Source organism: Rana temporaria, chromosome 10, assembly GCF_905171775.1.
Source record: "Rana temporaria chromosome 10, aRanTem1.1, whole genome shotgun sequence".
Lineage (NCBI taxonomy): Eukaryota > Metazoa > Chordata > Amphibia > Anura > Ranidae > Rana > Rana temporaria.
This window is the reverse complement of record NC_053498.1, coordinates 18,574,403-18,591,856: the sequence shown is the minus strand read 5'-3', so window position 1 is coordinate 18,591,856 and position 17,454 is coordinate 18,574,403. Positions and strand designations below refer to the sequence as shown.

The 17,454-nt window shown below is 46.3% G+C and overlaps 1 protein-coding gene across 3 annotated transcripts in view; it reads left to right on the top strand.

The window, feature by feature from the left end:
* RABAC1 (Rab acceptor 1) overlaps positions 1–17,454 on the top strand; it is a 42,018-nt gene that overhangs the window by 10,364 nt on the left and 14,200 nt on the right. For 2 of the 3 annotated variants that reach the window (XM_040327325.1, XM_040327326.1), the window contains exons 2-4: positions 7,256–7,352; positions 9,488–9,697; positions 12,762–12,859. In XM_040327325.1, the coding sequence (XP_040183259.1) occupies positions 7,256–7,352; positions 9,488–9,697; positions 12,762–12,859 (405 nt within the window). Of the gene's footprint in view, positions 1–7,001; positions 7,027–7,255; positions 7,353–9,487; positions 9,698–12,761; positions 12,860–17,454 lie in introns of those variants that run through there. The other variant, XM_040327327.1, reaches the window with a different exon arrangement.

Below are 17,454 nucleotides of genomic sequence, written 5' to 3'. Positions count from 1 at the left end.
TCTTTAGTAGGAAAGGGGTTATGCTGTTAGGGGCTGTTTCCCTAAAAAAATTCAGCATCAGACCTTATCTGACTAGCTCGGGAGATGTCCTTCATGTCACCCCCTTGGACGAACTGGATGTGAATAACCAATATTCGTCTACTCCTCCTATAGCATTGGTCCCTTGTGGTAGGGATCTGCTCAACTTAAAGCGGGAGTTCACCCATTTATTTAATTTTTGCCCTTTTCCCCTTAGCTTCCTGCTCGTTTTGTCTAGGGGAATCGGCTATTTGTATTAAAATATGAGCAGTACTTACCCGTTTTCGAGCTGCATCTTCTTCCGTCGCTTCCGGGTATGGGTCTTCGGGAATGGGCGTTCCTTCATGATTGACAGTCTTCCGAGAGGCTTCCGACGGTCACATCCATTGCGTCACGAGTAGCCGAAAGAAGCTGAACGTCGGTGCGGCTCTATACTGCGCCTGCGCACCGACGTCCGGCTTCTTTCGGAAAATCGTGACGCGATGGATGCGACCGTCGGAAGCCTCTCGGAAGACTGTCAATCAAGAAGGAACGCCCATTCCCGCAGCCCATACCCGGAAGCGACGGAGAGGATGCATCTCGTAAACGGTAAGTACTGATCATATTTTAACACAACTAGCCGATTCCCCTAGACAAAACGAGCATCCATCTAAGGGGAAAAAGTGCCATCTGCGGGTGAACCTCCGCTTTAACACTCCTTGGTGCTTGGAGTGGATAATGACCTCAAACACTGGATATATACAGAATACGGTATTCTGTTGGTGCGTGGCACTCATGTGTTTACCCTGAGTATATAGGGTAAAAATGTGTCTGCGTGTTATATGCGGGGTGTCGGTGAAAAATTTGTTTCTTTCCCCGACACCTTTTGTTCTTTTCTGTTATATACCAATGAATGCAGTGGTTACTCGCAATTTCGTAACAAGCTCCTTTTCTGCGTAGTTTAATGTATCAACTCACAGGGTTATAAGGAACTTGGGGTATATAGAACAATTTCACATCTGACATGTCGGCATTCAGATGGGAAGAAACCCAGAAATGGGGAAGGACCAGGATGGGACCTGCTTGTCAACCGGCTTGCAGAGCAGCTGTTTTGATCGGTCTAGCAATAGGCGTTGGAGACAGGATTTTGTCCACGCGTATTGGCGGACGCATGAATGAGCCACGCCAAGGCATCCTGTGGTCCTGACACTGACCTATAAGTGTCCTCGCTATAGAGTCATGGACAGGTGGACTGAAGGGAGTGCAGGAACACACCAAACGCTTTGCTTGGTCGCATACCTGTCCAGTCATTTGAGTCAAGGGAATAGACTTCCCTTAATCTAGTATCCTTGAGTGGGTTTATTTCCTTGTTTCACCAGGACTATGGCAAACAAAAAGGGGACCCACAAGGATTGTCCGTCAGGAGACCTTTTTTTCTTTCTAAACCATTCTCCTGGACAGACTAGTGGCTTAGAACCACATGTTTTCTCTTGGCTGATCAAAGTAGGTCTTTGTTTCACAGAACAAATCTCTGGCTAAACTTTGGATGGTCTTATACAGCTTTGCAGACACTATCAACCACGATGGCTAGAATATTGGCGCAGCCAACCTTTCTATCCTAAAGAATACTCAAGCTCTCAGAATTTTTTTTTTTTTTTTTTTCTTTAACCACTTAAGCCCCGGACGATATTGCTGCCTAAAGACCCAAGGGGTTTTTACAGTTCGGGACTGTGTCGCTTTAACAGACAATTGCGCGGTCGTGCGACGTGGCTCCCAATCAAAATTGGCGTCTTTTTTTTCCCCACAAATAGAGCTTTCTTTTGGTGGTATTTGATCACCTTTGCGGTTTATATTTTTTGCGCTATAAACAAAAATAGAGCGACAATTTTGAAAAAAATGCAATATTTTTTACCTTTTGCTATAATAAATATCCCCCAAAAACATAGGTAACATTTTTTTCCCTCAGTTTAGGCCGATATGTATTCTTCTACCTATTTTTGGTAAAAAAAAACGCAATAATCGTTTATCGGTTGGTTTGCGCAAAATTTATAGCGTTTACAAAATAGGGGATAGTTTTTTTGCATTTTTTTTTTTTTTTACTACTAATGGCGGCGATCAGCGATTTTTTTTCGTGACTGCGACATTATGGCGGACACTTCGGACAATTTTGACACATTTTTGGGACAATTGTCATTTTCACAGCAAAAAATGCATTTAAATTGCATTCTTTATTGTGAAAATGACAGTTGCAGTTTGGGAGTTAAACACAGGGGGCACTGTAACATTTAGGGATCACTGTGTATGTGTTTACTAGTGTAGGGGGGTGTGGCTGTAGGAATGACGTCATCGATCGTGTCTCCCCTATAAATGGGATGACGCGATCGATGCGCCGACACAGTGAAGCCGTGTTTACACACGGCTCTCCCCGTTCTTCAGCCCCGGGGAGCGATCGCGACGGAACGGCTATAAACGAATAGCCGCGCCGTCGTCCCGGATCGCTCCTGAAGCCACGGGGACCGCCGCATGTACCGGGGGGGGGTCCCGATCGGACCCCCGACCCACGTCAAGCAGGGCACGTGTATATATACGTTGATGTGCCTGCCTGTGCCATTCTGCTGACGTATATGTACATGAGGCGGTCCTTAAGTGGTTAAGAGCACGTGCCACCTAGACTTTGCATCCAAAGAGGAGACAGGAGCATAGGTGGGGCAGACCTGCAGGTCAATTTCATGATCCAGCTAGGATACCTTCATCGCACACGAGGGAGTGGAGGTGATGAAATAAAGTCAGATTCTGACATCTAGCAGAAAGACCTTGCAGGCAAGGAGTCCCACCCTAAAGTAGGCCTGCTGGTTCCTTGATTATCCTCTCTGGTGCCGCCCTGGAAGGCGATGAGAGAAAACCAACGTTACTTACCGGTAACGGTATTTCTACCAACCTTCCAGGACGGCAGGCCTACTTCCCGCCCTATGTGGAAGGAAAAGATAAGCTAAACGCTAGGTGCTAAGTACCTATATGGAACAATGTCCCTTGTGAACCAGTTCAGGATTACTTTAATTCATACTGAGGATCAAGGGGAAGGGTGGGGACTTATAAATTAAGTGATTGTGTTTCCTGTGGGGAGGAGCCATCATCTCTCAGGTGCCGTCCTGGAAGGTGATGAGAGAAATACCGTTACCGGTAAGGAACGTTGGTTTTTACAAGAAATGCTCAAAAAGACACATACTAATGTAACGTAGAATACCCCCCCGCTACACGCCATGCTATCTTCCTCCGTCCGACACCCCCGCTACATGCCATGGTACCTTCCTCCTACAACCCCCCCCCCTTACCCACTACACGCCTTGCTATCTTCCCCCGCTACAAGCCATGGTACCTTCCCCCTACACCCCCCCCCCCCGCTACACGCCTTGCCATCTTCCTCTGTCCGACACCCCCGCTACATGCCATGGTACCTTCCCCCTACACGCCTTGCTATCTTCCTCCGTCCGACACCCCCGCTACATGCCATGGTACCTTCCCCCTACACACCCCCCACTACACGCCTTGCTATCTTCCTCCGTCCAATACCCCCCGCTACATGCCATGGTACCTTCCCCCTACACCCCCCCCCCCCCCCGCGCTACACGCCTTGCTATCTTCTCCGTCCAATACCCCCCGCTACAAGCCATGGTACCTTCCCCCTACACAACCCCCCCCCCCCCCCCACCCGGCTACACGCCTTGCCATCTTCCTCTGTCCGACACCCCCGCTACATGCCATGGTACCTTCCCCCTACACGCCCCCCACTACACGCCTTGCTATCTTCCTCCTTCCTCCGTCCGACACCCCCCGCTACATGCCATGGTACCTTCCTCCTACAACCCCCCCGTTACCCACTACACGCCTTGCTATCTTCCTCCGTCCAATACCCCCCGCTACAAGCCATGGTACCTTCCCCCTACACCCCCCCCCCCCGCTACACGCCTTGCTATCTTCCTCTGTCCGACACCCCCGCTACATGCCATGGTACCTTCCCCCTACACCCCCCCCCCCCCGCTACACGCCTTGCTATCTTCCTCTGTCCGACAGACACCCCCGCTACATGCCATGGTTCCCTTCTCCTACACCCCCCCCCCCCCCCTTACCCTCTACACGCCTTGCTATCTTCCTCCGTCCAATACCCCCCACTACATGCCATGGTACCTTCCCCCCCTACACCCCCCCCACCCGCTACACACCATGCTATCTTCCTCCGTCCGACACCCCCGCTACATGCCATGGTACCTTCCCCCTACACACACCCCCCACTACACGCCATGCTATCTTCCTCCGTCCGACACCCCCGCTACATGCCATGGTACCTTCCCCCTACACCCACCCCCCCGCTACATGCCATGCTATCTTCCTCCGTCCGACACCCCCGCTACATGCCATGGTACCTTCCCCCTACACCCCCCCCCCCCGCTACACGCCTTGCTATCTTCCTCTGTTCGACACCCCCGCTACATGCCATGGTACCTTCCCCCTACACCCCCCCCCCCCCGCTACACGCCTTGCTATCTTCCTCTGTTCGACACCCCCGCTACATGCCATGGTACCTTCCCGCTACACGCCATGCTATCTTCCTCCGTCCGACACCCCCGCTACATGCCATGGTACCTTCCCGCTAATGCTATCTTTCTCCGTCCGACACCCCCCTCTACTTGCCAGTGCCAATCAGTTCCCAGCATTAACACCTGTCAGTACCTGCTCATCAGTGCCAACTATTAGTGCCCATCAATTCTACTTATCAGAGCCACCTTAACCGTGCCAACTCATCAGTGCCCGTCAGTGAAGTAGAAAACTAAATTTTATAACAGAAACAAAGAAAACCCTTTTATTTTTTTTATTTTTTTGGTCTTTTTCTGTTTCTTTAGAAAAAAATAAAAACCGCCGCAGAGGTGATCAAATACCACCAAAAGAAATTTCTATTTGTGGGGAGAAAATGATAAGAAATTTATATGTGTACAGTGTAGCACGACCGCGCAATTGTCATTCAAAGTGCAACAGCGCTGAAAGCTCAAAATTGTCCTGGGCAGGAGGGGGCAAAAGGTATTGAAGTAGTTGGGCTTTGATCGAAAAAAAAGTGTGAAAGCTGCTGATTGGCTGCCATGCATAGATTTTGTACTCGGGTTTTAGTAAATCGCCCCCCATTGTCTTCACCTCTCTTATTCAGACGGGTGCTGACGCCTGTATCCTGTGAAGGAGTGCCTTGTTTATGTGGTGCGGTGTGTAGGCCGCCTGTACTGGGATGCAGCGGTTGCCTGGACGGTGTAGGTTCGGTGCCGCTCTCCTACAGGGCTGTCCAATTGGGACGCGTGTCTGTGCAGAGGCGGGCTGACGACTGGAGCCACATAAACAAGACACTCATTCATGGGCTACAAGTCTCGGCTCCCTACTCATTTCTCCATGTAATGTCAGTCCTGAAGGGTTAATCTGTACACGGAGCTCTGACACCGTGTCACCTTGTCGTGTCCGGTGTATACAGGATCCTGGAATCTAGGGGTGTGACATCACTGAGAACACAGCTCTCGCCTCTCCCTGGGGGGGGGGGGGGGGATGAAGTATCAACATGAATTATTACTTGCAGTATGTGGGATATCCGAGTAGTCTAAAGAATATGTGAACCATCACCTTGTAAAACAACTTATTTCTGCTTTAAAAATAGAAATCAAAGGCAAAACATTTGTGTACAGATATAGAAAAACATTATCCATGACCTTTTTTTATTTATTTTTTTAAAAATTTTTAACCACTTCCATACCGGGCACTTACGCCCAGGTCAATTTTCAGCTTTCAGCACTGTCACACTTTGAATGACAATTGCACGGTCATGCTACACTGTACCCAAATGACATTTTTATCATTTTGTTCCCACAAATAGAGCTTTCTTTTGGTGGTATTTGATCACCTCTGCGATTTTTTTTATTTTTTTGCGCAACAACTAAAAAAAAAGACCGACATATTTTTGAAAATAAGTTTTATTTTTTATTTTATTTTTTTCCTGTTAATTTTTTTTGTAAATAAGTACATTTTTGTTCTTCAATTATGGGTACTGATATGCCGGCACCGATGGGCACCGATAAGCGGCGCTGGGTGGCACTGAAGGGGACTTATGGGTGGCACTGAAGGGGACTTATGGGTGGCACTGAAGGGGACTTATGGGTGGCACTGAAGGGGACTTATGGGTGGCACTGAAGGGGACTTATGGGTGGCACTGAAGGGGACTTATGGGTGGCACTGAAGGGGACTTATGGGTGGCACTGAAGGGGACTTATGGGTGGCACTGAAGGGGACTTATGGGTGGCACTGAAGGGGACTTATGGGTGGCACTGAAGGGGACTTATGGGTGGCACTGAAGGGGACTTATGGGTGGCACTGAAGGGGACTTAGGATGCATTCACACCTGAGCGTCAGTCGTTTTTTCGGGCATTTTTTTCCGGCGGTTTGTTGCTCATATTCTATGCTTATTTGCATACAGCGTCGTCCGACGTTTTTGTACTTCGACGTTTTTTATTTTAGACAATAGGAAAAATTATCATCTTCATCACTTGTTGCTATGTTGGTAGATTTTTTATACATACATACATACATACATACATACATACATATATACATTTTTCTCTGAGAAGAATAGCTGTATATAAGCATCTTTGGCACACATTTATACATATTCGGTGTATTGTCAATGGAGGTGATATATATTGGGGGTTAATAATTAAAAATATCGCCCGGAAGTAGGTGGCGATAGACTAACCACCAGGGGAGCGCAATTCACATACTATATTCATTTTTTAAGGACAAGACTCCATTGGGGGTTCTTGTCCCCTTTTTTTTCTGATTGCAGCACACCCACTATTATAGAATAATTTTGGTTTTCACTTGCGCCAGCAACACTCGTATCGCAAGGTTCCACTGTACCTGGATTTGACCTGGTATCGCAGTCCTTATACAGAGTGGGAGAGGGACAAAACTGGGTGCCAGACACTTCTGTTTGCATGCATGCTGGTAAGGGCATTCTTATAGGAGACGTAAGCAGAAAGATGGCTTCATTAGTCTGCTGCTGCTCCTTCTTTGTTCAGTAAGAATGCTGAATATACCTGAGAGAGTGTGTCAGTGGTGCTCGTGGTGTGTGTGTGTGTGTGGCAGAGCTGTGTAAATTTCAGGACTGAATAGACAGAAATGCAAATCCTCTGGCAGGTGAAACGGCTCACGTTTTTCTCTATTCCTCTCACAGGAGGCTCAGTATTGCCAGAACACCTAAACATGGCGGGCAAGAATGGGGAAGTGTTAAATGGAGGAGCAGAAGAGGGACCTGCTGGAATTATTAACAAGTAGGCTTATTTACTAACAAATATGTCATTTAATCCTTCATGTCATCTCAGTGATCATCAGTTCAGTCTGCATCCTGCATATACAATATACAGTGGCTTGAAAAAGTTTTCATACCCCCAAATTTTCCACATTTTATTATGGTACAACCGAAAACAAATGTATTTTATTGGGATTTTATGTGATGGACCAACACAGAGGGGCACATAAATGTGAAGTGGAAGGAAAATGATAAATGTTTTCAGATATTTATTTGTAAAAAAAGAAAAAAGGTGTGATGTGCATTTGTATTCCGCCCTCTTTACTCTGATATAACTAAAATCTAAGGGTAACCAATTGCCTTCAGAAGATGAGTAAAAAGTCCACCTGTGTGTAATTTAATCTCAGTATAAATACAGCTGTTCTGTGAAGCCCTCAGAGGTTTGTTGGAGAACCTTAGTGAACAAACCGCATCATGAAAGCCAAGGAACACACCAGACGGGTCAGGGATAAAGTTGTGGAGAAGTATAAAGCAGGGTTAGGTTATAAAAAAAAAATATCCCAAGCTTTGAACATCTCACGGAGCTCTGTTCAATCCATCATCCGAAAATGGAAAGAGTATGGCACAACTGCAAACCTACCAAGACATGGCCGTCCACCTAAACTGACCGGCCGGGCAAGGAGAGCATTCATCAGAGAAGCAGCCAAGAGGTCCGTGGTAACTCTGGAGGAGATGCAGAGATCCACAGCTTAGGTGGGAGAATCTGTCCACAGGACTACAATTAGACCCCTTTCACACTGAGGAGTATTTCAGGCGGTACAGCGCTAAAAATAGCGCCTTAATACCGCCTGAAAAACTCCTGCACAGCATTCTCAATGGGGCGATGCGCTGGCAGGAGAGAAAAAAATCTCCTGCAAGCAGCATCTTTGGAGCGGTGTGTATAACCCTCCTTCACCGCTCCTTCCCATTTAAAACAATGGGAAACTGCGGTAATACCGCTCGCAATGCGCCATTGCAGAGGCGCATTGCGGGCGGTATTAACCCTTTATTGGCTGCTAGCGGGGGTTAATACCGTACCGCCACCGCGCCTCCCGCCCCAGTGTGAAAGGGGCCTAAGTCATACACTCCACAAATCTGACCTTTATGGAAGAGTGACAAAAAGAAAGCCATAAGAAGTCCAGTTTGTAGTTTGTGAGAAGCCATGTGGGGGACACAGAAAACACGTGGAAGAAGGTGCTCTGGTCAGACGAGACCAAAAACTTTTTGGCCTAAAAGCAAAACGCTATGTGTGGTGGAAAACTAACCCCTCACATCACCCTGAACACACCATCCCCACTGTGAAACATGGTGGTGGCAGCATCATGTTGTGGGGATGCTTTTCTTCAGCAGGGACAGGGAAGCTGGTCTGCATTGATGGGAAGATGGATGGAGCCAAATACAGGACAATCTTAGACAAAATCCTGTTAGACATTTTGGCCCACTTAACGTTAATCAATTTAAGCAATTGTGTAATTTTGGGATCCCCATTAGACATACAAATAGATACAACTAGTTCAAAAGACTTGAGACTGGGGTGAAGGTTCACCTTCCAGCAGGACAACGACCCTAAACGTACAGCCAGAGCTACAATGGAATGGTTTAGATCAAAGCATATTCATGTGTTAGAATGGCCCAGTCACAGTCCAGACCTAAATCCAATTGAGAATCTGTGGCAAGACTTGAAAATCGCTGTTCACAGACGCTCTCCATCCAATCTGACAGAGCTTGAGATATTCTGCAAAGAAGAATGGGCAGAAATGTCCCTCTCTAGATGTGCAAAGCTGGTAGAGACATCCCCAAAAAGACTTGCAGCTGTAATTGCAGTGGAAGGTGGTTCTACAAAGTATTGACTCCGGGGGGGCGCCATACAAATGCCCCCCACACTTTTCACATATTTGTAAGAAATTTGAAAACCATTTATAATTTTCCTTTCACAATTATGTGCCACTTTGTGTTGGTCTATCACATAAAATCCCAATACATTCATGTTTTTAGTTGTAACATGAGAAAATGTGGAAAATGTCGAGGGGTATGAATACTTTTTCAAGGCGCTGTACATCTGATGATCCAGAAGATATTCTTGTGCTTCTATTCACCGTTTGCTGTTCCTTTTGGCAGGATATTTCCCAAGATGATCAGTCCGAGCACAGCCAAGGACTGGCTGATAAGACGCCGGGCTCACATCCGCCCGTGGAACAACTTTGTCGACCAGAGGCGCTTCTCCCGTCCGCCGAACTTTGGCGATGTGTGTAAGCGGGTGACACGGAATGTGGAGCACTTCCAGAGCAACTACATATTTATTTTCCTGGGCCTCATCCTCTACTGCATGTGAGTTATTTTATGTTATCTTTTTTTATTTTTTTATTTAGCCGTTTATATTTACTAAAATAATTAATTTCCATTTACTGTGTGCTGTGGGAGACCAGATATCGTGAATGCAGAGTCCTGCTGGGTTTAGTAACATCTTAAGACTGTAGTGCAAGCAAAAAAAATGTATTTTTTTTTCTTTATTTATATATATATATATATATATATATATATATATATATATATATATATATATATATATATATATATATATATATATATATACATACATACATACATACATACATACATACATACATACATACATACATACATACATACATACATACATACATACATACATACATACATACATACATACATACATTTTTTTTTTTTTTTAGATCTGTATTAAAGTGGTTCTAAACTCCCTTTTGTCACAGCAAAAAAAAGGGAGTTTAGAACCACTTTAATCCAGATCTCCAAAAAAAAAAAATAGTAAAAGTAAAAATAAAATTTTTGCTTTCACAATGTAGAGTATAAGATTTCCTATCATCTGTGCCCAGTCTTGCCACACGGAGTTAATCCAGCTCTGAGCAATCCTCTTTTCTTTTTTCAGTGAGATAAACGGACAAACAGGAGACAACTTTTGTCCGTTCTTCCCCCTTGCTGTGAGTGAAAGGTTATTTACATATCTCATGCACTAGCTTGAGACGGGGATATTTTTTAATTCCCACCCCCACTCCTTTTCTGAAGTCATGTGGTTACTTTTCTGGATTTTGACTGGATGTTAGTGATCCTAGCAGAATTTAGTGTAAGGAATACACAGGGGAAAATGCATGCTGACAGGGGGAGTGTAGAGGAGGGCGGGGAGTCTACTGACATGACTCCACCCACCGAGCTCCAGACAACAGACCCACCTACAGAATCTGCAGTTTTTCAGTTCCCTTTAACAGACAGAGGGGAGACATTTGACAGGTAAGGATACATGCAGGAGGCATCTATATCCTTATAGATCAGCACTATGGCAGTAGTTTAGAAAGGATGAGAGCGGCTTTACATCCACTTTAAAGAGGAGCTCCCCCTAGAAAATTAAGTCAGCAGCTACAAATACCGTAGCTGCTGATTTTGATATAAGGACACTTACCAGTCCAGGAATCCTGAGGTGTGTGTGTGTGTGTGTGTGTGTGTGTGTGTGTGTGTGTGTGTGTTTTTTTTATATATTTTTTTTTTCTCACCCGAGCCGATTCTTCAATCAGCTTCGGGTGCACCAACATGTCTAGTAAGGGAAACGGGCAGTGAAGCCTTCACAACCAGTTTCCTACAGTGCATGTGCGAGTCACGCTGCGCCTTGTGAATGATCCTGTAGTCTTCTGGGACCTGTGATGTGTCTCAGAAGATTGCAGGGAAAGGAGGGGTGGGCCAAACCTGCAGCAAAGATCGCTGCAGCAATATGAGCCAGAAGTGGGAGCGGGTACCTGTCAAAACCAGGTACCCGCCCACCCCCCCCCAAAAAAATCACTGAATGTGGTAGTAAATGGTGGGCGTGCAAACAAGAGGAGCTTCCCCTTTTGGGTGGGGGGTCCACTTAATGCATTCTCTGCATTAAGGTAAAAAAAAACTTCCAATACCTGCCCCCCCCCCCATTTCTAATCACTTACCTGAGTCCTCTCACGGTCCAGTGCTGTTCCTGGCTGCAGTGCCACTACTCTCTCTTCCTGGTCTCACAGACTCTGAGAGCAGCAGGGGAGCAGATAGGCTCTTGATGCTGTCAGTCAATTCCTGTGAAGAGGGAGCAGGGGGCATGGCCAAGCCATGCTGTGTGTGTGTTTGTGTCTATGGATGCACATAGCCCAGATTGGGAGTGTGTCAGCATGGGTGCCCCCATAGCACATAACTAAGCGCTTTTAATCTACAAGATGAAATGTTGAATTTCTAGGACTCCAGAGATCAGATATCTGCTTCTCCACTCCATGGTGTCACCACATTCTATAGACAGAAGTCTCATTCTTTCTGTTGGATTTTTACTGTTATACGTTATAGAACAGGGATATGCAATTGGCTGTTGCAGAACTACAAGACCCATGAGGCATAGCAAGACTCTGACAGCCACAAGCATGACACCCAGAGGCATGATGGGAATTGGAGTTTTGCAACAGCTGGAGGTCTGCTAATTGCATATCCTTGTTATAGAACAGGGATATGTAATTAGCGGACCTCCAGCTGTTGCAAAACTACAAGTCCCATTATGCCTCTGTCTCTGGGTGTCATGCTTGTGGCTGTCAGAGTCTTGCTATGCCTCATGGGACTTGTAGTTCTGCAACAGCTGGAGGTCTGCTAATTGCATATCCTTGTTATAGAAGATACTACAGGAGGAGTCTTTGTCCATTTTAGGGACGGAAGGGAGGAACTCCAGCAGAAGTGACCAGCACATCATTAAAGCGGGGGATATAGAAGGGGAGGGGAAGATTTGGGACTTTAAATGAGGTGTATGAGTATAGCACCTCCATCCCTGGTTCAAGAGAAAAAATGTATAAAGGGAAAATTTAAAGCGGGGGTTCAACATAAAAAAAAATTCTAACATTACATTGAGCCGAGTTGTGAGAATGACATTATGCTGACCTTTTTTATCTTCTTACCGTTTTATCTATATTTTCACAGCGGCTTCCGGGTATGTAATCCTGCGGGACTGGGCGTTCCTATTCACATGCTAATTGATTGACATGCTTCCCACCGGCACATACAGCGCGTCACGAGTTGCCGAAAGAAGCCGAACGTCAGTGCGCAGGCGCCGTATAGAGCCGACTCGCAGGCCGGCTTCTTTCGGCAACTCGTGATGCGCTGGTGGGAAGCATGTCAATCAATTAGCATGTGAATAGGAACGCCCAGTCCCGCAGGATTACATACCCGGAAGCCGCGGTGAAAATATAGATAAAACGGTATGTACGGCAAGAAGATAAAGGTCAGCATAATGTCATTCTCACAACTCGGCTCAATGTAATGTTAGAATTATTTTTTAGGGTGAACCCCCGCTTTAAGCCCCCAAGTACACAACTAACCAATCTTCTTTTTCTCTCGTTCACAGCATCACCAGCCCCATGCTGCTCGTTGCCCTGGCCGTTTTCTTTGGCGCCTGTTACATTGTTTACCTGAAAGGCCTCCAGTCCAAGATGGTTCTGTTTGGTAAGTTCCTCCATAGCAGATCTGTCAGGTTATGTTCAGAATGCCTGCTGGGTGCACATCCTTTATAAGCTGTCAAAATAATTATACCCACTTCACCTCCGGAAGATTTACTCCCCCGTCATGACCTGGCCTTTTTCTTTATCGTACATCACGGGACACAGAGAAGCATAGTAATTACTATGTGGGTTATATATCCTACCTTCAGGTGCTGGACACTGGTGTAATCAATTAAGCAAGAAGTTCCCTCCCTATATAACCCCTCTCATACTGGCAGTGCCTGAAGGTGTTGGTCACGAATGAACATGTGCTCTTAGGAGCTCCACTGGAGGGATCCATGCTGGATGTAAAAAGCCTCCATAAATCCGGATCCGTCCAAAGTGCTTCTGAGCCAAAGTGGACGGTACCCGGGCCCCGGTTGAGAAGAACGGGGTTTGGCCTGTAATGCTCCTCTTTTGAGGGCTGGATCCTGATTATTCAGTACTTGGTCAATTTCCTAATACCAAAAGTTTACTAAGAGGGTGCGATATGGGTCCAGGGGTGTGGTGTTCCTGTCCATGGACCCCGGTCCCTGAAGGTCTTGGACAAAACCCACGGTGAGGGGTGAAGGTTGGGCCTCTTGCTTAAAGCAACACCCTGCAGCGTGGAGAGGTAAGTGAAGGTGCCTACGGGACTTGGTCCGACAGTAGGTCCTTCAATTTTTTTCGGGGTCTATGGGGTGGCCTGTATAATGCTTTTATGCATGGGCAACTTAACCACTATGTCTTTGTAGACAGGATGGCTCTAGCACCCATATACCTCCCCGAACTGGTCCTAGTCCTCTCCTGTGGGGGCTATTGGGTCTTGCCTATAATGCAGGTGTGCCTGGGCAAAGAGACCACTATGTCTTTTAAGACAGGATGGCTATAGTACCCATATGTCTCCCCTGGAGAGGGCTGGATGGCCATGAGTAGCTGCATGTCTTATCTGTTCTCCACTACTAAAGCCAGTAAGAAGGGCATGCCTGGTGTTTCACTTACCATGCTTTCCAGAACGGAAGCTCAAGGTTAGCTGATCTATGGTGCGGCTTACTTCCTCCGTTTCAGGCTCCGCCATGATGGGGGGGGTCCCTCGTAGTCCGGGTCCACGGCGCTCCTTGGGGGATCCCTCTCTCCCCCCGCCTTCACCATTCCCTACGCGCGCGTTTTGTGGGCAGGGGGAGCGATGTGGCAGACGCAGGGCGGCCTCTTCTATAGGCCCAGACGTCAGAGCTCGGTAAAACCAGTGGGGACACAGTAGCCTGAGCACATAATACACCTTGTGGATGTTGAATACAGTTTTATCTAAGACACCTACTCAGCACCTGGCTGTGCAGATTAGCAGGCATTATTGCTAGACTAAGGATGCACCAGGGTTAAGTTCCTCTGCTTTTGGCTTAGGAGAAAGCTCACACAATGAGCGACCAGCCCTGTCAGGTGATTGTAGCCTCCCCCCAACAGTGAAGTCTCTCTGCATATGTTTTGTTGCATTGCACCTATGGGTCTATAAGAGGTTAACTGTTATATTCACAGCCTCACAAGCAGAAAACAGGGTGTGTCCCTTTCCCTGCTTTAAATCCACAAACCAGGGGATTGAAAGACCTGGGGATGAAGGTGCACTATCAGAGAACAATAGCAGGTGTCGGTTTAATGAGGGTAAATTTATCGGAAGCCCCGCAGGCTCTGGTTGCAGATGCAGTCTTTTCAAAGATTCAAGCAGCATATAAATTCCCTCAGCCTAAATCCTGGTGTGGTTTCAGGCTAACCAAATGCACAACGGGGGGGGGGGGGTGCACAGTTGCTGCTGTGCACACGGATAATGTTGCAGGTTGGCTAAATCGCATATCTGCAGAGCATAACTGCCTCTTTACCAGTCCGCATGTTTGCATGATATACATGAGTTTGGAAGGTTCAAAATGCATGTGGGGTAAAAACAGGTAACAAAGCATGTTTTATTGTTGATCACATAAATATACATGTTTTTTGTATGTTACATGGTCACATAAGGGTGTTTAATCACAGCAAAGTGCCTAAAATTGCATAAAATGCTTAAGTGCATAAAGATGCGGGATTTCACATGGTTACCTGATAACTCAAGTCCTTGATTATCCAAGGATATTGGTTCACACAAAGAGGCTTATTTCCACAGGGATGCCTAAAAATCGCATAAAAATGCTTAAGTGCATAAAGATGCAGGGTCACACATGGTTACCTGGTAACTCCAGTCCTTGATTATCCAAGGATATCTGATCACACGGAGAGGCTTGTTTCCACAGGAATGCCTAAAATCGCATAAAAAATGCTTAAGTGCATAAAGATGCGGGATCACACATGATTACTTCATAACCTGGGTCCTGGATTACCCAGGGATATCTGATCACACAGAGAGGCTTGTTTCCACAGGAATGCCTAAAATCGCATAAAGATTCTTAAGTGCATAAGGATGCGGAATCACACATGGTTTACCTGATAACCTGAGTCCTTGATTACCCATGGATAATTGGGTCACACAGAGAGGCTTGTTTCCACAGGAATGCCTGGAATCGCATGAAGATGCTGGAATGCATAAAGATGCGGGATCACACAGAGTTATCTGACCACCCGAGTCCTGGATCACTCAGGCATGTTGGTCACACAGAGCCGCAGAAATGCTAAGTCGCATTAAAATGCTTAAGTGCATAAAGATGCTGGATCGCACAGGGGCGCTCGATCATACAAGAATCCTTGGTCACACAAGGGTACTTGTCCGCACAGGAGTGCTTAAAATGCATAGATGTTGGATCGCATAGAAATTGCTGAATCGCAGAAGGATGCATGTTTGCCTACATTTTGAGTTATGAGGCATGATAATTCAGTTTTCCTTAATTATACAGGATCCCTTGGCCTTGCATAGGAATTCGGGTCTGCAGGGGTGCATGTTGTGCAATGCTGCATAACCCGTTCATAGCGCATACTTGGTTGCAAGATGCTTATTCATAGCTCACGTGCTATATGTATACGTGTATGCAGCACGCCCCCTTTTATGTTTTTTGCCAAAAACATATTTGCATGATTTCATATTTTCATGTACACACGCTTCCATAGAGGCATGTGGCTTTTAAAAATGGCCACATGCACATATGAGGAGCCATTTGCAGGTGTGTTTATTTACGAGGCTGCTAGGGCCCGCCTCTACCTAAGGGCCCAGGGTATAGCAGTAATGGCATACCGAAGCAAACTCCTGCTGACCGATCAGTCAGTAGCATGGTTGGGCCTTGGAGTCCAGCATGATTATGTATCTGGAACTCCTGGGTTAGGATCCCAGTCTAGTGGGAATATGCTGGCTTCATTCAGAGACAATTCCCTATGCTCAGTTTTAATCAAGGCTGATAGACATTGTTCGGTCTTCCTGGAACAAGTGGATCCTAACCTAGCATTATCCTATGAGTCTGATCCCAGGGATATGCTGGAATTTCAGTTAAGAGTTTTTAACTGCTTGCCGACCGCGCACCGCCATTCTACGTCGGCAAGCTGGCTCTCCTGAGCGAGAGCACGTCATACTACGTCGGCTCTTTCAGCCGCCACTAGGGGCGCTCGCCCCCGACTCCCGTGCGTGTGCCCGGCGGGCGCGATTGCCGCCGGGCACAAGCGATCGCTCGTTACAGAGCGGGGACCGGGAGCTGTGTGTGTAAACACACAGCTCCCGGTCCTGTCAGCGGGGGAAATGCTGATCTTCTGTTCATACAATGTATGAACAGAGGATCAGTGTTTCCCCATGTCAGTCCACCCCCCCACAGTAAGAACACACAAGGGACATACTTAACCCCTTCCCCGCCCCCTAGTGTTAACCCCTTCACTGCCAGTGGCATTTTTATAGTAATCCAATGCATTTTTATAGCACTGATCACTATAAAAATGCCAATGGTCCCAAAAATGTGTCAGAAGTGTCCGCCATAATGTCGCAATACCGAAAAAAAATCGCTGATCGCCGCCATTACTAGTAAAAATAAATATATTAATAAAAATGACATACAAATACCCCCTATTTTGTAAATGCTATAACTTTTGCGCAAACCAATCAATAAACGCTTATTGCGATTTTTTTTTTTTTTTTTTTTTTTTTTTTTTTTTTTTTTTTTTTTTACGAAAAATAGGTAGAAGAATACGTATCGGCCTAAACTGAGGAAAAAAAATGTTTTTTTATATATTTTTGGGGGATATTTATTATGGCAAAAAGTAAAAAATATTCATTTTTTTCAAAATTGTCGCTCTATTTTTGTTTATAGCGCAAAAAATAAAAACCGCAGAGGTGATCAAATACCACCAAAAGAAAGCTCTATTTGTGGGAAAAAAAGGACGCCAATTTTGTTTGGAAGCCACGTCGCACGACCGCGCAATTGTCTGTTAAAGCGACGCAGTCCCGAATCGCAAAAAGTACTCTGGTCTTTGGGCAGCAATATGGTCCGGGGGGTAAGTGGTTAACTGAATAATTGACAGAAGGGAAGATCCTTCATACCCGTTACCTGGGAGCAGGTTGCGAGGGCTGGCCTCTAGGGATAGAATCCAGGCCTGGAAGAGACCACGGCACAGAGAAGGTGGTCA